Below are 25852 nucleotides of genomic sequence, written 5' to 3' on the forward strand. Positions count from 1 at the left end.
AGGGATGGTATTGGCCAGGTGATGAGCGATGCCTGGTTTCCTCCAGACATGACGCTTGGCATTCAGGCCAAAGAGTTTTAATCTTTGTTTCATCAGACCAGAGAATTTTGTTTCTCATGGTCTGAGAGTCCTTCAGGTGCCTTTTGGAAAACTCCAGGCAGGCTGTCGTGCCTTTTACTAAAGAGAGGCTTCCGTCTGGCCACTCTACCATACCGGCCAGATTGGTTTATTGCTGCAGAGATGGTTGTCCTTCTGGAAGGTTCTCTCTTCACAGAGCAATGCTGGAGCTCTGTCAGATTGACCATGGGGTTCTTGGTCACCTCCCTTACAAAGGCCCTTCTCCCCCAATCGCTCAGTTTGGCCGGACGGCTAACTCGAGGAAGAGTCCTGGTGATTCCAAACTTCTTCCATTTAAGGATGATGGAGGCTACTGTGCTCCTTGGGACCTTCAGAGTGCTGCAGACATTTTTCTGTACCCTTCCCCAGATCTGTGCCTGTGCTCTGACATGCACTGTCAACTGTGCAACTTTATTTAGATCGATGTGTGCCTTTCCAAATCATGTCCAATCAACTGAATTTACCACAGGTGGATTTCAAGTTGTAGAAGCATCTCAAGGATGATCAGTGGAAACAGGATGCACCTGAGCTAAATTTTGAGCATCATGGCAAATGCTGTGAATACTTGTGATTGGTGGCCAAGCCGCGAAGCCACCTTAAGTGTTTCTACGTATTCTCATTATTGGGTGTGCTCACGCCTTCGGCGAGCACAACCATTGTTCTCTCACATATATATTTATTATTTATTTTTATTGTTTATTTTCGCCCCCCTAAGGATCAGTCAATATTTGGACTACATAGACAACGCCTGTGTCAAAATGTTCGTCTTGGTCTCGATTGCGTTGCTTGTATTTTTATTTATGTTCCGTTGCACGGTTTAGGAGGTTACAATGTTTTTGTGGCAAAAAGTGCCTTTAGTCAACAAAGGGTACTCAGTGCTAGCTACGTCACCACGTCAGCACACGTTAGCAACGACGCATAGATTGATGTGCAGTTGCACAGCGAGTATTGTGCTGTGGTGTACTAGCAGCACATGTACATTTAAGGCCAGACGCCACAGGTTAATAGGGTAAAAAATGTAACTAAAAGATATCACCACTAAACTTCCCCAGTTGATTACTTATATCAAGACAATGTTTTTTTGCATTACAAGTTTTCTGAATATTTTATTTGGATATGCAAATTGTATGCAAATGCGGCATAATCTAATTAAATATGCGTACTTTTCCATAACTGAAATCTGATTATTGGTTAAAGCTAGGTAAAAACTTTTTGTGTCCTTTTGTTGATACTTTGAATATGACGTTTTTTACTGAGGATATTTTTTATATCTCTTTTTATCACTTCAGAAATCAGAAAATACTGTCAACACTCAAAAAAAAGATTTTCGCCACTTTTTTTGAATAAAACTCCCAATAAATCAGGCTCTGAAATATTTATTAACAAACCCCTCTGTAAATCCCTAGACAAAGTAAATAGGAATATAAATATAAAGTTTATGTAAGTACTACATAAGTGGAGATTTCACGCTCAGAGCATGAGAAAAACCTCATTTTGAGAAAACGGCCTTTGAAAAATGTGTTGTAAGATTTTATACAAATGTATTTGAAAGCAGTATTTACAGACATACTATCTCATCAAGATCTTAGCAACAACAGACAACATCCCAAACACATTAAAACTGAAAACTGAACCAGCATTGGCCTTTAACTGAACAGAACTGTAGTAAAATACACCCGCACAGACACACACTGCTACTAGAACTGCCACACTGATTTGGTGGTTGTCCATCCTGCTTAACTTAACCTAGTTAGCCTAATCATTGTGTTTGCAGCCTAGTTCTCCATGCCTGCTCCATATGTAACCCCCTCATCCACTTCCTGCTTGTCTTTTCAGTTTTTTTTCTGTGCTCAGACACTTGCGCCTATGTTTCATGCTGGCGGTAACAGCCTCAGCTTTTGCAATTCTGAAACGATCAGTTTCCCTCATTGCATCCACAGTAACATTAGTGCTCTGAAGCCACAACCTCTCCGTCACAGCGAGCATGGCAGAGGCACCTTCATTAAAAGTAGAGATGGCCATACTGGCTGCTGCCTCAACCCTGCTTTTCCCTACAAAGACTGTTTTTGGACACCGCGCCCATATAACGGAGTTGAGGCACTCGTTTGTATTCTGAGTGCCTCCATGCTGCATTCGCTGCAGCAGGCTGTCACTCGACATGCGGTGGTATACTGGAATAAGCTGCTTCCCCACCTCTCGTGTTAAAAAGTTTCCAGCATGGTGTGTATGGCTACCTGGTGTTTCCTCATTCTCCTCTGCCTTCCTGTACCAACACCAGGAGGGATTGCACCTGGTGTGCAAGGGGTTGTCATCAGTGGACATACAGTGGAGGAGACTTGCCCATATTGCTGCCTTCATCCCATCTATTGAACCCTGGTTGTTCAGTATTGCCCCCCTGTAATAATTCTGTAATGTTTTACATTTACTTGCAGTCAGCTTTCCCACACCCTTTCCTCCTAACTTCGCCTGTGCACTAAGTTTTCTCAATGCTGTTCCCATTCGCTTGTGAGCATGATTGATGCACTCCAATTTGACAATTTCATGCCCAGGGTATGGGTTCAGTGCAACTACCTGCCTAAATGCTGCACTATCCCCATCTGACAGCATCTCAGTGTACCGCACCTGGTGGCGAGTCACAGACCTGGCCCACATCCTCTTTGCTGAAAGTTTTTAGCACAGTCATTGTGTGTCTCTCTCCAGCTGTCAAACTCCTGCTCTGTTATTTTATTCTCTCGCTTGGCATTGTCCTTCAGAGCACAAGCATGACAATAAGAGGATAGGACCTCATAGTCTATCACCAGTCCTGAAAGGAGGTCAATGCACACACCAATCCCATAGTGAGAGGTGAAGCCTCTTTTCTGCTAGGTGCCGTCAAAAGACACGCTGATGTTGGTTACTGCGTCTGCATCCTCCCTCAGCAACTCTGCCACTTCTGGGTCAACATCTGCGTAAGCCTGCCTGATCTGCTCCCTGGTCTTGTGAAGTGACTCCAGCCCTCTCACAATTTCTGCCACTAAAATGAAATGTATAGTGTATCACAAACTGTTCACCTGGTTAAGTTTTGTTGATACAGTATACATGTATTTTTACTTTGTGGGAGAAGTATGACACACAATAAGAATAACCTCTCTCCCTCGCATCCTTTGTAAGCTGCCTCCATGTCCTATCCAAATCACATACTAATTGTGTGTTATGTTTCTGCCACAAAAGGAAAAATAAATGTGTACTGGTAGGCCACATTATTTAAATATGTTTCATCTTCCTTCACTTTGACATCGAAAGGAAAAGTCTGTCCTATAAAAGTAAAACTGACCACATAATGCTTTTATGAATGAAATATTACTTTATTATTTTGTAACCAAATAGATTGAGGCTACAGTGGAGCCATCAGTAATATAGGGGAGGGGGGAGAAGAAACACAACAATGCCACACTTCATAAGTTTTCAATAGTGCCACCAATTTTACAGCTTGAGTGAGAGAGATGCATTTATTGCTCCACCATAACTTAAGGTTTTCTTTATCTAAACCCTGTTTCCATACCTGTCACTCTCTTGTCATGTCTCTGATAGGTTTTCAGATGAAGTTATCAGGTCAGGTATCCCTAACACTTTACCTATTTTCTTTAGAGCAGCATACCCCATCCCTAACTCATGCCCTAAGAGCACCATTCGCACATTCACATCAAACGCGATGTCGTTCCTGGTTCCGTCTTGAAGACGCGTACATGTGTAGACACTTTTGCGGTACCTCTCTCTCACACAGACTACACTCAAGTAGTAAACTGCTGCAGAACCCATGATTCTGCGGATCTATATTAATTATATTATTATATATTATAATTATATATTAATATATATATTATTATATATATTAATTTTAAGGCCTGTCCCTGCGCAATTAGGACAGATTAACTCACTGACAGAAGGAGGGCAATTTTATGACGATATGACTATTGTGAAGACAGCCAGATGGTGAGATTTCAATGTAGGTTGCTGTAAAAACTGATTGGTTTGCTACGTGAGAGCCCCGTCAGCCTCCGTTGACGATTGCGTCAGCTGTCGATCTTGGATGAGTGTTTTCTTAATTTCGTACCAGGGTCAATTCTACATCAAAAATCAGGAGGGCAGTGTTTTAAAGATATGGCGATTGCGAAGATGGCCAGCGGGTCAGCATATTTTTGTGATTTGTGTAAAACCTGGAATTTGAGTGACACCGCGGCTTGTTTTGACGTTAGCCTCAGTCAGACTCGCCTCGCCCACGAGTGTGTAGTACTGTCTTCAATGCCACAGCTAAACTTCATGTCAAAAGAAACATACTCATTTCCGGCGCTTTCAAACAATCAGTGAAATGTGGAGTAACAGCAGCTAGCTTGCCTCTAGCAAACTTATTTTGAATTAGCCATTTCCCTCTAAATTAAGGTCAAACTTCTTATTTACGTTTTGGGGGGCATATTTTCAGTAGCAGACGGTACTGTTTGAATCGCGATTCCATCTGAAATATACTTCCAGTGACAACGTTGTTACAGTAGCTTGTTTCAAAGGGGGTTCGCAGCTGTTTCAAAGGGTGTTCTTAATGAAATATGCAATGGGCTAAATGCTTGAAAATATCACTGGAAGGGAAAAACTTAGAGGACGGACCCACCTGCAACCGACGCAAGCAAGCACACCCTACAATTTCCCCAGAAATTGTACCCTCTCTAGTTATTGGGTGTGCTTTGCCTTCGGCAAGGGCACAACCTTTGTTCTCTCACATATATATTATTATTATTATTATTATTCTTTTTGCCCTCCTAAAACTCAATCAATATTTGGCCTACATAGACAACCTAGGTGTCAAAAGTTTCGTCTTGGTAGCGATTGAGTTGCTTCTATTGGGATTTACGTTCCGTTGCATGGTTTAAGTAGAAATTAAGTTTTTGTGGTGAAAAGTGAAGCTAACGGTGGCTAACTTGCTAGCCACAGTCAATGACGCTACTTACGTCACTAACGTCACGAAAACTCGCGTGACTACGTCTAGCAGAACATTAGTTTAGCAGCTCGTTAACTTCTGGGAGATAGCTAAGCTATCTGCTTTACTGCAAGGCAGCTGCAGAAACGCCACAAGCAAAGAGGCCAGGGTGATAACTATTTACTAATTTTACTTTGTTATATGACAAACAATTGTGATGTGTAATGTACAATATAAGCTGATATTATTAAGGAAGTACATCTACTTTCGGAAACAGTAGTCTACTATTTCACTGAAGTATTAGCATCATGACATTAGCCTCTGTTGCCCGGGCAACACATACTACAGTGGTCTATGATGCATCTGTTTTTAATCATCAGAGACACTGACTGTCTCTCCACCTTCAAGAAAAGGCTCAAGACGCACTTGTTCCGGGAGTACAACGGTACTTAGGAACGGTTCGCTTGACCCGATGTTAGTTTCCTCAAGGATCACAATGACTCTTGCTTAGAGACTTGTTGCTCTTGTGGTTAGTGGTAACTGATTTAAATTTTTGTTCTCGCTGTGATATATTGTTTTATTACTGTTGCTTGCTTTTTTTCCTCAGGTACACTTGCACTTATAGCTGTTCATGTTGTTTAATTGTAACTTGTTTAACCCTCGTGCTGCCTTCGGGTCACATGACCCAAAGGTTCATAACGAACCATCGTTGTGTTTACCCAATTTTACCCAATACAAAAACAAATAAAAATAATTTTCTTTTAACCATTCCAATGTGGGGGGTCTGAGACAGCCCGACAGTTAAAAGAAAATGCTTCACTTTGTTTTTGTATGAGGTAAATTTGTCGCAATACGAAGGTGGGTCACAATGACTGATGGGTCAGAAAGACCCGAAGATAACACAAGGGTTAACTACATGCTCTTATGGTTCTTCCCTTTGGCACTTACTTTGGTTGTTCACAATGTGTGCTTCATATTTTGGCTACTCGCGATGTTTTTTGGCTATCTTGTTGTTATGATCAGTGACCTATGCACTTTGTAAAGCTCTCTCTTGGAAGTCGCTTTGGATAAAAGCGTCTGCTAAATGAATAAATGTAAATGTAATCGTTAAAATAAACATTCCTCACAAATACATTTTCGTTGTATTTCGATTTATTATGACAGTACATTACAAGTAAACGATTTGTTGGTGAAATTATCATTACCTGTGGTTTCAAACCAGTGTTGCTCACTGCAACGCTGTAGCCTACGCGAGACACACTACAAAAACATCTACACAGCTGTTTAGGAAGTCAAACGGCGACAGAACATGTTCGGCACTCCCCTTACTTAAATCAAAAGTCTATCTAACTACTAACCTGAACTTCATTGCCACAGCCTAAACTTTGTCAATCTGTTCATGAAAATAATTAATTGCAGCCTAAACCGTACAACGGAACGTTAAATCCAATTCAACCAACGCAATCGCTACCAAGACGAACACAGCAGTAGTCTAGTACTGTACCGTAGTAGTACAATTTACCGGGGCAGCTTCTACACACAGGGCTATATCGCATTTTGCGTTGTTACTGACAATGATCGCTACCAGTGAACTTTTTATGAATGAGCGATTTTCCACTAAATAAATGTCAAGTTTATTAACGTTTTGGGGGGCATATTTTCAGTTAGCAGATGGTACTGTTTGAATCGCGATTCCATCTTCTACTGCCGGTAACGTCGTAGAATAATCTTCAAAGGGGGTTCTTTATTCATGAATGAATGCAATATGAGTAGGCTAAATGCCTGAAAATATCACGATAAGGGAAAAACTTAAAAGGACGTTTAAGTCATAGAGATTAGGTCATTTTTTACACCGGTCTGCCAAATGTATTTGTTTTGATTCAACGATGAGGCTGCCTCTTGCAGGGGAAATGAGAAGACATCTATTTTATTCTACACTTCACTTGTACTTTGAGTTGTAAATGAGCAGCAAAAAAAAGATGCTTTTAAATATATGTAATCTTTATAAATAATAAGTATGCATTTTTATATAAAATATACAGAAATATCAGTTGTAAAAATGGCATTAAAAAACGTACCCCTGTGCAACCGACGCAAGCAAGCACACCCTACAATTTCCCCAGAAATTGCACCCTCTAGTTATTATTATTATTATTATTATACATCTTCTTCTGCCATGGCAGTCTGGCAGCCCCTAGAACCGTATTGTCAGAAGTTGTGAAATTTGGCACACTTTGGGGCCAGTCCCCTCATCAATTTCACAAAGTTTCATGTCTCAATTTCAAACCCTCTAGCGCCACCAATGGGTCAAAGTTGAAGGTGTTTACACACTTAAATTTTTAACCACATGTCTCGTTTTCAAAAATGAGGTATCGTTGTATTCCCTGGATCAAGACGAGTCCAACGCACTCTATGATGTCATACCCAGTTATATAGATTCTCCGCCATTTTGAATGTTAAGGAAAAGCGTTTTTTCGTGTCTCCTCTTACAATTTTTGTCGAATCTTCTTCAAAATTGCCACAGATGATCTTCAGACCAAGCCTCACAAAAGTTATCGTATGGATTTTTTATTTTCGAAATCGTTTGTTAGTTACAGCCAATCGAATTGATGTGGCCGCCATTTGAATATAGCGTTTTTTCGCTAACTCTCCTATAAAGTTTGTCCAATCTTCACCAAATTTGGCACAGATCATCTTCAGACCAAGCCCCACAAATGTTATCGTATGAATTTTCGAAATTGTTTGTTAGTTACAGCCAATCAAATTGAGCAACTGATCTGGAAAAACGGAAGTGAGGTCATATCTTAGTCAGTCTTTGATGCATTGACTCCAAACTTGGTGTATGGACTCAGGACCCTCTTATTAAGAAGTCTGAGACAGGTAGTGACATTTGACATCTAGGGGGCAGTACAACAGGCAGGATTGTGTGTTGACCAATAACTGTTGATTTGTTTTGTCATATTTAAGTGATTCCTTTGTCTCGTGATATCTTAGTAGATCCCGTGTCTGACACGTTAATTTGTGATACCAGCCAAATTGATGTGGCCGCCATTTCGAATTAATATAACGTTTTTTCGCTACCACTCCTATAAAGTGGTCCAATCTTCACCAAATTTGGCACAGATCCTCTTCAGACCAAGCCTCACAAAAGACATTTGATTTTCTAAACCTTTTGACTGGAACAGCCAATCAGTCGTCAACCAAGCCACCATAAAAGAAGTGAGGTCATATCTCAGCACCTCTTTACTGCATTGACACCAAATTTGGTATAAGGACTAGGGACCCTGTTCTAAAGAGGTCCAATAGGTCATGCCATTTCACCTCTAGGTGGCGCTGCAATAAGCAAAAATCTGGCACCAATTATCTTCAAATCAAGCCTTACAAACGTTTTCACATGGTTTTTGATTGTCAAAACTCTTTTTCCGGTAAAGCTGATCAAAGTCGGCGATGAAGCCGCCAAAACAGGAAGTGAGATCATATCTCAGGAAATATTTGCTGAATTGACATCAAACTTGGTACAGGTGCTCGGGACCCTGTTCCAAAGAGGACCACAAAAGGTTGTCATCTAACCGCTAGGGGGCGATCCCTTGTCTGACACATGTTAACTTGTGATAACAGATGAATTGATGCGACCGCCATTTTACGTTTTCTAAAGTGTTTTCCCTATTCCTCCAACAAAAATTTTCCAATATTCACCAAATTTGGCACAGATTATCTTCAGACCACAATCACATTGACATGTCAAAATAGGACTGAATTACAGCTGTTTAAACTTGGGCCAAATCTGACAACTGCTTGCCAGTTGAAAAACTGCTTATATTTTTACACAGTAACTGAATACAGTAATTTCCAGCACTGAGAATAGCTCACGAGGATAGGTCTCTCCTCCTCTCCCCCTGTCCCCCTCAGGATAGGGCAACGTAAGAAGTTCAAATCCAGCCAAAGCCAACGAGCCTGCCATGTCACTGGTTGTCATGTCACAGCATCCTATGCCAGGATCCTGTTTGTGGACTTCAGCTCTGCCTTCAATACCATCATCCCCGCCCTGCTTCAGGACAAGCTCTCCCAGCTGAACGTGCCTGATTCCACCTGCAGGTGGATCACAGACTTCCTGTCTGACAGGAAGCAGTGCGTTAAGCTGGGAACACAAGTCTCTGACTCCCGGTCCATCAGCACCGGATCTCCTCAGGGCTGCGTCCTTTCCCCTCTGCTCTTCTCCCTGTACACCAACAGCTGCACCTCCAGTCATCCGTCCGTCAAACTCCTGAAGTTTGCGGACGACACCACCCTTATTGGGCTCATCTCTGGTGGAGACGAGTCTGATTATAGGTGGGAAGCGGCCAACCTGGTGCAGCCAGAACAACTTAGAGCTCAATGCTCTTAAGACAGTGGAGATGGTTGTGGACTTCAGGAAGAACACAGCCCCACTCACCCCCATCACCCTATGTGACTCCCCAGTCAACACTGTGGAGTCCTTCCGCTTCCTGGGCACTATCCTCTCCCAGGACCTCAAGTGGGAACTGAACATCAGCTCCCTCATCAAGAAAGCACAACAGAGGATGTACTTCCTTCGGCAGCTGAAGAAGTTCAACCTGCCAAAGACGATGATGGTGCACTTCTACTCAGCCATCATTGAGTCCATCCTCACCTCCTCCATCACCGTCTGGTACGCTGCTGCCACTGCCAAGGACAAGAGCAGGCTGCAGCATATCATCCGCACTGCTGAGAAGGTGATTGGCTGCAATCTGCCTGCCCTTGAGGACCTGCACACCTCGAGGACCCTGAGGCAAGCGAGGAAGATTGTGGCAGACTCCTCCCACCCTGGACACTCCCTGTTTCAGTCACTCCCGTCCGGCAGAAGGCTGCTGTCCATCAGGACCAATACCTCACGCCACAAAAACTGTTTCTTCCCTTCCGCTGTTGGCCTCTTCAACAAGGCCAAGGGACCACACTGACTCTAATGACTTCCTGCTTAAAACACACAGCTTTTTGCACTGCATTACAAAATTGTATCTTGTACATTTGTATTTTTTGTAATATTTGTATTTTTATATTGTAATTTACGGCAACTTATATTTTATTTTATTGTATATTTAATTTAATTTTAATCCCACTAGTACTGCTAGTTTATGTACCCTTAGTATAGATAGTCCACATATTTACATTTTAGGTCCCTATATGTTTATTGTTTGCACCTTCCTGCCAAAGCAAATTCCTTGTCTGTGCAAACTTTCATGGCGAATAAATCCCATTCTGATTTTTGTTTAGCGAGACTGTAAGCCACTGCAAAGGAAGCCAGGTACAACTAGGGATGGGTATCGAGAACCGGTTCTTGTTTAGAAACCGGTTCCCAGTGAACCGATTCCTTGGAATCAGCCAAATTCTAACGATTCACCTAACGGTTCTGTGTGCCGTTGCGCATGCGCAAACTTTTATAGTTTATTCAGACTGCAGCAAACATGGCAACTAGGCAGAAGTGTTCTAAAGTTTGGTTGTATTTCACACAACAAAATGACAACAACGCCACTTGTAACGCGTGTAAAAAGTCTATTTCGTCGAAGGGAGGAAATGCCACAAATATGAAGAAGCATTTGAACACACAGCATGGAATGAATTTACTGGAATGTCATGTGTTAGATGCACACAGCAGCGCAGCTAACGTTCGCGCTTCATAAAGGTGAGCTAAACTCCTCAAAAGTGATCACAACCACTTGCCACTGTGTGAAGCAATTTGCCTTTATTTTGTGTAGTCGATCAAGTTATCTTCTGTCCCGTTGTTTGAAGCATACATTTTTGCTCCGACATTCGTCTCCCTTTATTGATCACTTCACGTTAATTATCGGAGGACGTGTGTTATCAGCAAACGTTTGCGTTGTCGTGTTAACCCAATATTAGCTAAACTGAGCGACACTGTCATATTATATGATTTGACCTTGGCTGAAAATGGACGATTCTATAGCTAAGCTAGCGTAGCTATAACCGACATAGCTTAGCTATAGAATCTTCCATTTTCAGGCAAGGTCAAATAGAAGTGAAGAGCAACGACATAATGTAAATGTGTATGCATACATACTGTATATGGTGTGTAGCATTATAGAAAATTATATAAAAGAAAATGTATGTTTATTAACCCGTTTGTGCTCTTTTTTCCCCCCCTTGCCAATAAGAATCAATAAGAGAATCGATAAGGAATCGAATCGATAAGCAGGAATTGATGGAATCAGAATTGTTAAAATCTTATCAATACTCATCCCTAGGTACAACACAGTCGCTAGCTACCTGTAGTCTAGCTGTATATAGTCATGGCAATCCTCACACAAACTATCAAAATAATTTTAGATTTTCGAAACGGTTTGATCGGTACAGCCAATCAAAATCTGCGGCAAAGCCGGCAAACAGGAAGTTGGGTCGTATCTCAGCAAATCTTTAATGGATTAAAAGCTGCATTTACTTAACCCTGTTCTGAGAATGTCTAAAATGTTTTTTTGTTCATTTTACCTGCTTTACCGGTTTGGCCACCTCATTGCTGCTTGCAGCTATATTTTTGTTTTTAATAGATTAGCTAAATTTTCAACACTTTTTTCACAATATCTTTATAGGTTGTTGTGTAAAATTTAGGAAAATATTGAATTTAATCAATTATGAAATACGGCTGTAACATAACGTGTAAACAAGTGAACACTTTCCGGATGCACTGTAGCTCACCCAGTGTCATTTGTGTAATTAATTTCACTTTTTTGTATTGCTTTGTCTTGCTTCGTCTGTCATTTGCCCTCTCCTGGGTTTAATCTTGCGTCATGCACACATCTGACCACTCTTCATAAACACCCTTCTAGCCACTTAAACCACAAAAACATCAGATGTGTTCTGTGGATCGTACCACAAAAGGTTGTCTCCTTTTTTCCAGGATGTGTGAATTGCAGGGATTATGTTGATTTATAATTATATTATGATTCATGCTAGAGTCAAATGCTGGTTAATGTTGTTAGAGGACATGGTAATTACATTGTTCTGAAATGGGTTGGGAATTCCTAGTGGTTCCGGGAGACAGCTGGACTGGCCTGGGGTGCGTTTCCTGAAAGCGTCGTAAGCCTAAGTTGATCGTAGGACGAATCTTAGTTTTACGGGCCGTTCCTAAAGACATCGTAGCTAAAGTGTCTCTTGAAAATTCGTAACTCTTGAAAGTGCATAGATTAGCCTACTCCTTACGAGCATGTTTGGGAAACGCACGTAAGAAATATTGATGGTTTCGTTTTTTGCTCGATCGTTGCTACGATCCATCGTTATCGGGAAACGCAGCCCTGATCTATGGGTTTAATTGACACACATATTAAACTGCAATTAAGACATGGGAACTTTAATTTCATAGCCCAGTGGCATCTCAGCAGCCTATTTATTGTAAAAAACAGTGTGTAAATGTTTTATTACAGGACTTCAGGGCATGTGGATAAGTTTGCTGACTACATGGTAAAAGATGTCAAAAATGGAGAGTGCTTCCGAGCTGACCACCTTCTCAAAGGTAAGCTATTTTTAAACTGATAAATAATTGGATGTATGTAGAATAAATACATTTTTGGTATTGTCCTGGCTGACACAGGTCAGCCTCTGCAGTTGGAACAAACAAGCCCCCTCTTTCTCAACGTGTCATTGTCCGTCATCACACATTGTCCGTCGTCTTGAGAAGGTCATAAAAATTATGTCAACTAGTGTACAGTGCCCATGATGCAGTCAGTGATTAAGATGTCAATGAAACACACAAATACAGATCACTTGCACTACAGTGCATAATGCCCATGATAAAATTGGTGGCGCACACAGATTCCTGGAATTATACATGGGGCACAGTAGCCTGGCTCTGCCCTCCTACGTACTTCCGATCAATTTTCATTGTGCTTCTGTACTGCGTCTGGGCTTGAGGCATTGGTCAGATGTCTCCGGTAAACATTTTACCGGTCCATCAGTGAACAGAGGGAGTGGCTTAGAACGACGTTGATGTCGTGCGGTAGTTTGAGTTGTAGTTACGTAATGGCGGAGGAGAAAGATGCGAGCGAAGCCTTTCGGTCCGTTGTGGCAACCCTGCCGAATGTCCAGAAGTTAAAGCCGGAGCAAGAACAATCTTTGATCCCCACAGGGTTCGTTTGATTTTACAGCCAGCTCCGTTAGTGGTGAAGGAGTTGGCTAAGGCGAACGCTAGCGATTGGTTATGCCAGATCCAGAGTGGCTCTGGGCAGATCCAATAGTTTTAAACTTCAATAGAGTACCCGCCTTCAAGGAAGTTAACGCTTGTCAATGGATCGAGCCCAGACTCTATGTACAAATGCAATGTACGAGAGTCTGGTTAGGACCAGGCTAGGGGCACAGTGCCCGCAATTATGTCAGTGACGCACACAAATATCTAGAATTATAGATGGTGCAGTGCCCTTGATGCATAAAAAATTGTGGTGATATGAAACAAGGGCATAGGTTTGATCTGAGCTTTGCTAGGGACATCAATAGTTAACTAGAGCGGAAATATTATTTTTTTGAGCTATATGTATTACAAACATTGTTTCACCCTACTAAATTATACGCCCAGCGCCGTTCCAGAAAGTCCAAAATCTTTTCAGAAATCCGCCTTTTCTTTCGCATGGAAAGCCTCGTCAAAAAGCTCCTTCTCCTTTACAAAAAAAACCCAACCAATTTTAAGGATTGGCAGGGGCTTGTCACTGTTCATTTGAATATAATCAAAGTTGATTCTTCCATATCTGCCACCAGTTCCCAGTGGAGCGTTAAAAGGTAGATTTAAATCTAATCAAGTCTTTTTTTCATTTTTTTTCATCACCAAACTCAGCCCATATACAGAAACTGATGTCTGACAAAAAGTGTCAAGATTCAAAAAAGGCTGAAATGGAAGATGTCATCACTCAGGTTTGCAATTAACATCAATATCGCCTGCAAATATACAACAGACTGTACGTGTGTGTGTTTAGGAAGTCCAATTTATTGACCAAGAAGTACATTTCTCTTTTCAGATGGACAACTACACCCAACTAGAATTGACAGACCTCTTTGTGAAGTACAATGTCAAGTCCCCCACCACAGGAAATGACCTAACCCCCCCCATCTCCTTTAACCTCATGTTCCAGACATCTATTGGGCCTGGAGGGAACATGACTGGGTAAGGTGCAAGTTTGATGCTGCATAACTTTACACCTTTCAGTACCTTTAGTTTTTCTCTAAATGTGACTGAATACTTGCAGCTATCTGAGGCCTGAAACTGCACAGGGAATTTTCCTCAACTTCAAGCGACTTTTGGAGTTCAACCAGGGCAAGCTTCCATTTGCTGCTGCTCAGATTGGAAACTCATTTAGGAACGAGATCTCACCCCGTTCTGGACTCATACGTGTCAGGTGAGGGATTCAATGACTCAAACCTAACCAATTTAAGTGTCATTTCTCTGCTTGATGTGTCTTGGTGTGTAGTTTTGGAAGTTGATAATAATCGGGAATATTATGTAAAGGTTAAAGATTGCGGAAGTAACCAGCTGATCCTATAACATCTTACACACCAAGATAAAATGCTCCTAAGTGTGCCCAAAACAAAGTACAAGCTAAAAGGGGATCGGGCTTTTGCGGTAGCAGCTCCTAAACTGTGGAATGTTTTACCCTTACACCGTAGACAGGCAGCCTCACTACCTGTTTTTAAGTCTCTTCTTAAGACCCACCTCTATGCTTTGGCCTTTGAAAACTGAAATGAAATTGGTGTCTGGTTATATTGATGGTATTGGGTCTTTGTATGGTGTGTTACAGTTTTTTTGTTTTTGTATTGTATGAGACGGGTGAGTCTTTGTATTTAGGGCTTTTATGTATTTTATTGTTTTACTGTACAGCACTTTGTGTTTCACTTTGGATCTTAAAGTGCTTTATAAATAAATGTTGCTTGCTTTTGCTACACACAGAGAGTTTACCATGGCTGAGATTGAGCACTTTGTGGACCCAACTGAGAAGATACACCCGAAGTTCCCCAATGTGGCCGACCTTGACATAATGCTATACTCTTCGAAGGCCCAGACCAGCGGCCAGTCTGCCCACATCATGAAACTGGGGGATGCTGTAGAGCAGGTCAGTAAACTATTAATAACTGTCATGTTACTATACACAGACAATGGGATGAAAAGTCAGTGTCACTGTCGGTATGTCAAAGTTTGCCACAGCCAACCAACAGAGGGCAGTGAAATGGCAGTAAATTGCAAAAAGGAATATAACAGTAAAAATAGCAAATATTACAATAAAGTGTTGAGTGCTGGTGGATATTTAAACAAGTTAAAGTGAATACAGTAACCGTTAAGGTAATCATGAAATCAATTTTCACTTAGTTTAATATTGTTGATTGAGAAGCCTGACGGCATGGGGTAAGAAACCTGAGTGGTGCCTGGATGCTCCGGTAGCAGTCATAGCTTAGGTGGCTGTAATCTAAGGCTGTGCAATATGACAAGTCTCATATTCTGATATAGGTCCTTTCATATCCCAATAACGATACATATCACGATATAGCACATTTCTGTAAATTCAATGAACAAATAGTCTGTATAAAAGGACTACATGGAGAGGCCAATTTCTTATTACATTTTTATTATATAGGCTACTTGAAAAATGTATCTTTTGTCAAGGCTCAAAATTGCAACCAGTCTCATTCTCCTGAAACGTATTCTGTGCGACCTCAATACATCTGGCAGCATTTGAGCGAGTGCAAATAATTGTTGTGATGCAACCCTTTTTCGTTTCTCTACAAAACGCTCGCTAATCACTACACAGTAAGTGCCTACTGTGAGCTGATGGTGACCGGTCCAATGTTCTACATAACCTTAAAGGCCATATTGCAGGTTAAACACCACTGTTGATTAATGGGTACATGAAGCACACAAGGTATGTATATAATTTAAAATATCTCCAAATGGTGTCTCCAAATGGTGTTAAAGACCAGTTTTTGTCGTTTTTGGTGTTAGCATTAGCATATTAGTGCAATTTGGTGATGACGTCACGTTGAGGAGTCGTGGAGGAGAGTAGCCTCAGCCTAGTACTAGAACTATGGCGACTGACTGGGATGAGGAAGAGGTGGCAAGAACTACTAATATGTATGATGGTCCGCAGCCGGATAATTTCAAACCAAGTAGACGTGACAGGGCAAATGAGGAATTGCCGTGACCTGATGGCCGTCAAAGCCAATTAAATGGGTGGTGCGAAGAGAATGAGTTGAGAGTTGGTGAAGTGTCCTGGGGTCTCATTTATAAAGCTTGAGTACGCACAAAACGGGGCTGAAAATGTGCGTACGCCACTTTCCACGCAAAGGTTGTGATTTATAAAAAATTAACTTGACGGGAGAATGTGCGGTCCTCCACGCAAACTCTGACCCTCCCGTAGGCCTACGCACATTTTGGAAACAGTTGGAATTGGCGACGCAGATGACCGTACTGTAGTCAGACTGCAGAAAGTAAATGACTGAAAAAAACAATTACTCGTAATAATTATATATTTTGTTTTCCTCACACACTTTTTTCACTCGATTTCATCATTATCATGAAGGTTTAATCCAGCAGTATTATTTTAACTTGTACTGAGTGATAATTGTTCCATAAACACCTTGTACAATCAACTCAAATTTTAAATGAAAATTCAGCGCTGTCTCACCATCATATTGTCCACTACCGGAGTGCAGGAGGGGGAAATGCCCGACTGCATGGAATGCAGATAACATCACATATCCTACCTTTAAATAACTGCAGAATACAGTGTATAACTAAATATATTTATTTAATACTGTGCATATATCATCATATGTCAAAAACTGGAAATAGTCGTTAAGCTCCCGTGCAATCGCTACACTCCACATCATCAGTCCAGACTTTAATAGATTACTGTTCATAACAAAACGCTTTTGTTTTCAAATTGTATCTCGACTCGCGGTATCACTGGCACAGTTGACGCCACTCGCACAGTTTTTGTAATTGGTGATCTACCGGCCACCACATTTTCTGAGTTTTCGGGCTCCACCAATAGGCTAACAGTGTCTGAGAGGTTGTCATGATTCACCGTAAAGAACAATCGCATGCCAGGGTCATGATGAGATACTAGATTAGCATTCATGAGGTGCTTGGCATTGACTATTTATCGTAAAAAATTGGCCTGTTCAGGGCGGGGTACAATGCTGATTCACGTACGCACACTTGTGGGTAATCTGTGATTTATAAAGGGAACATTGCGTACAGGTCTGCATAGGCACGGTTTTATAAATCTGAATTGTGTGCGTACGCCATTTTAGGCTTTTGGGCGTACGTACACTTTTAGTAAGAATCCTACGCACAGTTTTATAAATGAGACCCCTGATGAGTTGCTCTCATTTAGCAACGCATCAACGAGCGCTGGAGCTAGTCTACGAACAGCAGTGCACATATACAATTTGTTTTTACTGTCGGTGGATAGCACCGAGTGAGTCAACGTTTTCTTTATATCTAGTGACAGTGATCATTCAGGGCCTGAAATTAACTTTTTGAAGCACTTGTCCTTTGGACAAGTAGCCTACATTTGCGTTTCACTTTTCCATGCACTAATGTCACGTCCGGGTAAAGATTGTGCCTTTGACCAACGAAGATGAGCTGTAATATTATACAAATGATAACAATTGAGGTGTTATTAACATTTGTATTTGTTACATAACATTTACACAATTTCTGCAGAATGAAACACTTTATGTTATGTACTGTATTGCAGCTTCGTCCCAAGATGTCTACAGACCGTGCAGCTAATTTAATGCTCAACACTTCAACACGGGGGCTTATTACTTGAAACATGAATTAATTACTGTGTCGTCTCAGTTACACTATCGGGGCTTGGAAATACTGTGACTTGCTATAGTAGGCAAATGGCTAGTAGAACATAACATTTCATAATAATTTCAGTCAATAAAACAGCTGCAAGACCCAGTGAAATGTTATATACAGCTAGCAAACTAATGTTAGCTAGCATCGCTAACGACATTGGCTAATTCAACTTCGGTAGGCTATCCTCAGTATTTGCAAGCTGGCCAGTGCAAGTAACATGGCTTTTTTGTTTTTGTTTTAACTTGTCCTGTGGGGCAAGTACATTTGTCTTCCACTTGCCCTACAAAAAAAATCCACTTTGTTAGCTCTAGTTCAGATAAGTAGACTAGTACTCCCGGTAAACTTATCTATATATAGAAATAGAAGACATCATGCTAGCTATGGGCTAGCTATGGGCTGCTTGCCAGTCCCACCTGTAAAATCCCCCCCAAGATCATCCCTAATTAAATCTTTTCCCTGATGTTGTAAACACATTTCCGATTAGATGTCCCACGTTTTGATGGTACTAGCAGAGCCCATATTAGACATTCTCTGGTACTAGCCAAGTGTTTATTTCTAATCGATTTCAAGGGTCTCAAAGCGGCTTTGGTCTGTCGTCTCCCCAACGGGACGTAATGCTATGCATTGTGGGGAAAGAAGAATCATTGCAAAAAGTAGCTACTTTTTCGTATTATATTCCGTTTTGTGACACCCAACAACACCAAATACAATGGATAACAGAAGATGAATAGAACACAAGCTGTCCGTAAGTTACATATAATGTAACTCCTGGGGCTAAATGTACACAAGCGTGTACGCATGAAAATGTGCGCAGAAACGTGTACTGGTGTTTCTACACAGTTTCAGATTTATTAAAACACTTGGCGTGAGAATCTGCTTATCCCCTGCACTTTAGAACCCATGCATACGCTATGTTTAGAGATGTGACACAGCGACAGCGTGATCTACAATGGGAGTAAATTATGTAAGCATCATTCTACAAATGATGCCAATTATGCATTGGGCTATGAGGCCAGAACATTTTTTGTGAATTTGGATCACAGATGAGTTATGCCAATTGTGATAGCCTAAATATTATACAATTTGTGCGCAATGCTTTTGGAGGACATTGCCAATGGGAGATTAAGGCGAGCAGGAGTTCAGGGATTGTGCATATTTATTGGCCCACAAGGATGATTGGTTGATATATCGTTATAGATATCGGAGAGTCATTCTTTTGGATCTCTGTACTTTGTGAGCTGATTCCTGTGTTGGAACTAGTGGTGGGCATAGATTTTTTTAATCTAGAATAATCTCACTGTAATATTGGCGTTAATCTAGATTAAAATGGCTCATTTGAATTCCGCCAAAGGCATTCAGAATATGTGTGCTACCCAAATAATGACTTAAAAGTCTTTGAGAACGGGTTTCTCAAGCCAGGTGGCGCATTAGACAAGGACATTGGCGCATTAGATACAAGCCAACCTTACCGGTTCCATCCAAATAAAATAGCCTAATGAAACATAAAAATGAATGAATAAACAGGCTTCTCAAGCCACTGTGAAGGGGCTGAAATGCGTGTTTCTCACGGTCAATGCGTGGGGGGGGGGGGGTTGAAACAATCAACTTAAACCATGCAACGGAACGTTCGCGCGAATACAAGCAACTCAATCGGGACCAAGACGAACATTTTGACACCGACGTTATGTATGTAGTGCAAATATTCACGTTTTTTTTAGGGGTGGGAAAATAAAAATAATAATAAATATATGTGAGAGAACAAAGGTTGTGCCCTTGCCCATTCTTTTGAATACATTTGCGATCAGGTCAGGCATCTCATGGGCAGAGTGAACACAAATTACCTTCTGGCTATTCCTGTGAGAAAACGTGTAGCAATTGCTCTCTGGAAGCTGGCCACCGGCAGCGAATATAGGTCCATTAGACACCTTTTTGGTGTTGGTCTAAGCACAGTGTTCAACTGTGTTGAGGATTTCTGCGATGCTGTCATAAGTGTCCTGCTTCCTCAACATATCAATACTCCGGATGCTGCCAAGATCATTGAAATGGCCACATTCTTCCATAACCGCTGGAGAATACCACAGTATGTTGGCGCAATAGACGGAAGCCACATCCCTATCATTGCACCTGAGGAGTATCCCCGGGACTACTTTAACCTTTTGCTGCCTAAGCCAACATTCCAAACATTCCATATGCTGTTGAAATATGATATTCATATTAATATGCAAATTTTATGAATTTTCATATTAAATCATACACCTTAACTGTTGACACCATATTGAAGAACAGAACTAGGGGATTTTTATGATGTGAATAAATATATGATTACTTAAGGCAAATCATATTTTATCAAGGTGATTTCAGGCAGCCATTTTTTACAAAAACTTCTCCATCCACCATACCTCATCAGACAACTTCATTTTTAACCACTTTAATTACAAGATGGAGGAAAACTTTGAGCAGGTGGAATATCCACACATCTGTGGGCAATGTGGAACAGAAGACAGATTAGAAATATCATATTTTGATTAAAAGTTATGACCATTCTAGTGACTACATGGAAACACGTGGAAACATGGGGGAAACCTACATTTCTCTGCCCCAAAAGTAGCTAGCGCTATGGCTGGATACTCCTCTCGATAACTAAAAAACGTTGGAGTTTCTTCCACAATCGACCGAATTGGCCAAACAAGGCATGTACATTTAGCTTACAGTGTATATAATCTAGCTAGTTAATGTTGTTTTTCTAAGTTTTTTAGAAATCTGCTCAAATCGAGGCTAAACAGTGCTACTAACGTCATTACTGCCTGTCCTGCCGGACACGGCAGAACGCGAGTTTTTTTCTGGAAAAAACTCGCATCACTCCCACAAACAAATTCTTCGTATGTAAAAAGTTTAGACTTTTAATTGACAATATTGACAACACATATTAATAAACTTGTCTTTACTCAGAATATCGTCTCAGATTTCAATTCGAAGCTGTAAATCTAACACTGTAGGCAATCTCCCATGGTCTCCGCTCTGGCTCCGCCTCGAAAAACAATGGCTGCCGTTGCAGACGATACATTTATTTCCCCCTCCCAGTAACCCCTTAACCAATGATATGTACTTTGAGCTTAACTTGTCATGAGTATCTGGCAGTTTTCAGAAATAAAATCGGTGATTGGACGGCAAAGATATTAAGGCGGGTCTTATGGGTCTTTTTCGACCCATATTTGAATGGGCCGGCTAGATAGGGTTAACAGGAAAGGGTGGCACTCGATCGTGTTACAAGGAGTTGTGGATGGGAAAGGCCTGTTTTGGAGTGTGTGTGTGTGTGGGCTATGCAGGGAGTGTGCATGATACTAGAGTGCTAAGGCAGTCCCATCTATGGGAGCTACTAAATGATGGGGAATTACTTCGAAAGAACAAAATGGCCATCTCTGGCATTAACGCTGGACACTATTTAATTGGTGACCCGGCTTACCCCATGCAGAACTGGCTTATGAAGCCCTTCTCCGACACGGGCAGACTGTCAGCAGAGCAACATACGTACAACTACAGACTGAGCAGTGCGCGGTCAGTTGAAGAGATGGCTTTTGGGAGACTAAAGTGGCGATAGAGATGTCTCCTCAAAAGAAATGACTGCAAGCTGGAGCTGAGCAAGATGATGACCTTGACCTGCTGTGTACTTGTGACAATTTCATTGAGGAGCACGACGGGCAGTTCAACATTCAGCCTCCAGGTCAGGCATTGCCTGAGCATAGTGAGCTGGAAGGGGCAGACATTAGGGCAGCCATAATGAGCTACTTCAACAGAAGAATACATTTTGTACTGCATACCACTGTCCCTTAACCTGTTTTTCGTCCGGGCCCGCCCGCGGGACCGAAAACACTGCCCCCTACCCCCCCCCCGTTACTACGCACTAAATGTTAATAAATATATTTTTTTGACTACTACACATGTTATACATCATTGGAAAGCTACGATTCTTGTGCTTGTAGATATGTAAACCATTTCAAGATCGAGTCACAACAACAAGTTTAGTCAACGTCTTTGTCCAGTCACCACTTTGGTGTTGTTTACAAAGCCAAACGTCTCTACTTACCCTCAAAGGTTCCGTGTCGTCCAGGTATGCAAACAACACATCAAAACTTGATCTGCGTACATTCCCAAGGGTTCAAAGTATCTAACCATGTAAAGTAATTCGTCCAAATACAATGTTTTACATTCATGAATAGCCATTATCCTTTGTTTCATTATTCAAGTTAGCCGACGGAAGAAACAACTTGTTCACATAAAAGTGTTCTTTTCTCCGGTTAGCAACGGAGTATTTACGATATGAAGGCATCAAAATGGCTGTTGAACCCTCCCCTTTTGATTGACACCTTGTTTGACCCAATAGGAGCTTCCATGCCCCGTTGACAGCCCTCTAAAGCCAACTAGGTCTGTGCGTCCTGCCCCCCCCCGCCCCCCCCCCCCCCTCACACACACTCGTTCTAAACTAATTTCTCGAACTGGCTTCGACTGGCTCTGAAATTAGCTCGTTAGCCTTGTAGCTGACAGCTAGCTGAAAATGCCAATACCTCATTTGTATGTGTCTGTGGAGCCGTCAAAATAAAAGTCGATTGCGCAATATGGTTGACAGAATCGGTGTTCTTTGTGCGCCAATCCTAGGAATCAGATAAAGCACTCCAATGTGTTCATGCTTCAGTTTTTGTGTTTCAGTAATACTAATTAGGGATTTAGCTATTATATATGATAGTTCTAAGTACCACCTTTCATTAGAGATAACAATTATGAAAAATAATACCTTTTTATCCTAAGTATTTGACCTTGGTTACAAAGGGTCATTTTGGAGTCTCCAAAAGGCCCTTTTAGAAAACACCTGGATATACTCTTATAAAAACATGTGTCAAATATGAATATATTGTGGTATTATGTTTGACTTTTGATTTGAATTGGATAAGGCTTCAACCTGTGGTCCAATTTAGTCTTCCAGCTAATACCTACCACATCTAGGCCTCTGTTTTCAAAACAAAATCTAGGCGGAAATAGAAACTTTCACTTTCCTTGTGTTCAAGCTTCTATTACTCAACACCAGTAGGACTGACAGGGGTCCTGACAACAGGGGAAATAACTTGAGAGTGTCAGCTTTCAAAAGAGATCATTTACATGCATGTACTCCAAATGGTTCAAGAACAGCTTTCAATTTACTTTGGGTATGCTGTTTAGGCGTTTTCAGGCAAATTTAACAGGATTATGAAAAGGTTAACTGTGTTCTGTTCTGTTTACCTGATAAAAGCTGCACATCTCATCAATTCAAGTTAGAATGATAGGTGAAGTAGTTATAGATGATGAGTAAAATAGCATGTGAGCCTTCACATATTTAAAACTGAAGGGAGTCAGGTGGTTGAGCGGTTAGAGCATCAGGCTAGTAATCAGAAGGCCGCTGGTTCGATTCCCGGCCGAGCCAACTGACGTTGTGTCCTTGGGCAAGGCACTTCACCCTACTTGCCTCGGGGGAATGTCCCTGTACTTACTGTAAGTCGCTCTGGATAAGAGCGTCTGCTAAATGACTAAATGTAAAATTTAAATGATACCGTGGCGGCAGAAATGTTGCCGTGGCGGGCCGCCACCAAATCACATCATCAACATAGCGGAAACACTGAAAGAGCAAAACAGTGGCTGGAGAGCCGCCAAATCACATCATCAACATAGCGGAAACACTGAAAGAGCAAAACAGTGGCTGGAGAGCAAAGGAGTTAGTCAAGCGCTGCTCATGGTACACTGATCATTGAATTATAATGTTTTGCCTTACAACCACAGAGCTCAATGTTGAAACACAATAATGCATGTTTTTACAGAGATCTGGCACAATTTAAACCTCAGAGCACAAAGTAGACTTCAAAAAATGCTGAAAGTGTTTTGAAAGGATTTAAAACACTATTTAAGCGAGGTCTATGTCATTGTGCAGCAAGTCTCTCTAAAGTATTTTCTTCATCTATTTTAGGGAATCATCAATAACTCCGTCCTGGGATACTTCATTGGCAGGATCTACCTCTACCTGATAAAAGTTGGCGTGGCAAAAGACAAGCTTCGCTTCCGCCAGCATATGGACAACGAGATGGCCCATTATGCTTGTGATTGCTGGGATGCAGAGACAAAAACTTCTTACGTAGGTCACTCTGTAGAAGTCCAGTATTTAGCTCTTGTGTTGACCTTGTGGTAAGATGTTGACCTATTCTCCCATAACTGTGTTAATTGCAGGGCTGGATTGAGATTGTGGGCTGTGCTGATCGCTCATGCTATGATCTTAAATGCCATGCACGGGCTACCAAGGTCCCTCTAGCTGCAGAGAAACCCCTCAAAGAACCCATATCCTTTCGAACTTTTACTACACAAGTTGTACAAGATCATTGTTTCCTCTTCGCTATTTCAGGAGAAATAATGTACATGCAATTCAGAAACTGCCACAGGGGAAAAAAGGTGATGTCAAGGTTCTCAAGTTTTCCTTCATCCTCCAAATACATCCACATTTATGAATTATGATTGGCAGATATACCGTGCAATAAGTGCAAATGCATTTTCCAAGGAGATAATTGTCATGCCTTCTGTATAGTGTTACATTAAATTGTATTGGCCAATACTAAACAAAATACATTCCTTTCATCCAAATTATAGAATGGTTACTGAAAAAGAATGTGACCAAATATAATTATTTAACACTAGAAGCGCTGAGCAATTTCCCCCCACTTATAGCGCAGTTAGGGGTCAAATTGACCCATAGTTCTAGACAGTGGCGATGTTACTGACATGTAATGATCGCTAGATGGCGCTTGTTGCGCAAAGCAAAGGCACGGTTTTAAAATGAAAGTGTCTTCGTCAATCTTTCATTTATTTCTGTGTTAGTCTGTGATTATTTCATTAGAGTGTTTATCCCTTCAATCATTCAGCAAATATGTAATTTATTGGCTTCAGAATGTCAAACACGTTGCGGGTTAGGCTAGACGGCAGTTGGTCTTGTAGCCCGACATAAACATTTTATAGTTAGCTGACAAGGTTGCGTTGTTGTCCCCAGTCAAAAGTATAAACAAACACACTGGGACATCATAAACATTCAATGGTCTAATTAGATCCAGTTATAAAAAAAGCCAGTGTCTGCCAGTGCTTCGAGGGAATTATAGTACACTTGTGATTTACTTGTGTAATAAATACTGTGTTTTAATTTAACTAGTTAAATAACCGTTTTCTGATTTGTTTTGGGTGCAGCGTTTAATTGAGGGCGGCATTTATTACACAATGTTCATTTTTGGTGCGCCGTTTATTTGAGGGCGGCGTTTAATCAAAGAAATACGGTACATTTCATTGATATAAAGACACAAGCCATAGTCCAATTTATTGTTCAGGGAGAGCAGGATAAACGAGAGAGCAAGCAGAGGAGAGGGTAGCTTCCAGCGTAGAAGGCTGTGAATATCAACACCCTTTATTTTTGTACGCCTTTCGACTGGTTAGCTCCTGCGATTTCCACACAGAAGAACTTTAGTAGTTAGATGTTTATCTGCTCCAAATGACTGGGTTGTGAAAACAAAAGTTGGAAGCAAAATAGATAGCCTACAACTAATAAGCCCTACAAATCCCCCCACCTGTCACTAGTCAGTCACTAGCTAGCTTGACTGAATCTAGGAGCAAAATGAAGCACAGCTGCCAGCTGTAGGTATATGCAGGTAGCAACGCTAGTGCTAAATAACTATTTAGCAAGTCGGCTCCATGATGCCGGGTAAGTAGGGCTTGTGAGACTGCTCACCAAAAGAACGAAGGGGAACCCACTTGTCTAGCAGATTAAGACATGTTCGTAGGTACCTAGCGAAAAGTAGCCTCAACTTTCCTAGACTTTTAGCTACGGTACTAATGCTGAGGGCTCACTAATATCGCTGTCTGTCTTACTAGAAGAG

The 25852-nt window shown here is 41.3% G+C and overlaps 1 protein-coding gene across 2 annotated transcripts in view; it reads left to right on the forward strand.

Moving 5' to 3' along the window:
* gars1 (glycyl-tRNA synthetase 1) overlaps nt 1-25852 on the forward strand; it is a 35464-nt gene that overhangs the window by 6046 nt on the left and 3566 nt on the right. Inside the window, exons 5-11 of one of the 2 annotated variants that reach the window (XM_067252170.1) lie at nt 12496-12584; nt 13896-13972; nt 14077-14222; nt 14305-14454; nt 15003-15165; nt 23911-24075; nt 24168-24302. In XM_067252170.1, coding sequence (XP_067108271.1) covers nt 12496-12584; nt 13896-13972; nt 14077-14222; nt 14305-14454; nt 15003-15165; nt 23911-24075; nt 24168-24302 — 925 coding nt within the window. The remainder of the gene's footprint in view (nt 1-12495; nt 12585-13895; nt 13973-14076; nt 14223-14304; nt 14455-15002; nt 15166-23910; nt 24076-24167; nt 24303-25852) is intronic. The other variant, XM_067252171.1, reaches the window with a different exon arrangement.

This window comes from Osmerus mordax, chromosome 15, assembly GCF_038355195.1.
Source record: "Osmerus mordax isolate fOsmMor3 chromosome 15, fOsmMor3.pri, whole genome shotgun sequence".
NCBI lineage: Eukaryota > Metazoa > Chordata > Actinopteri > Osmeriformes > Osmeridae > Osmerus > Osmerus mordax.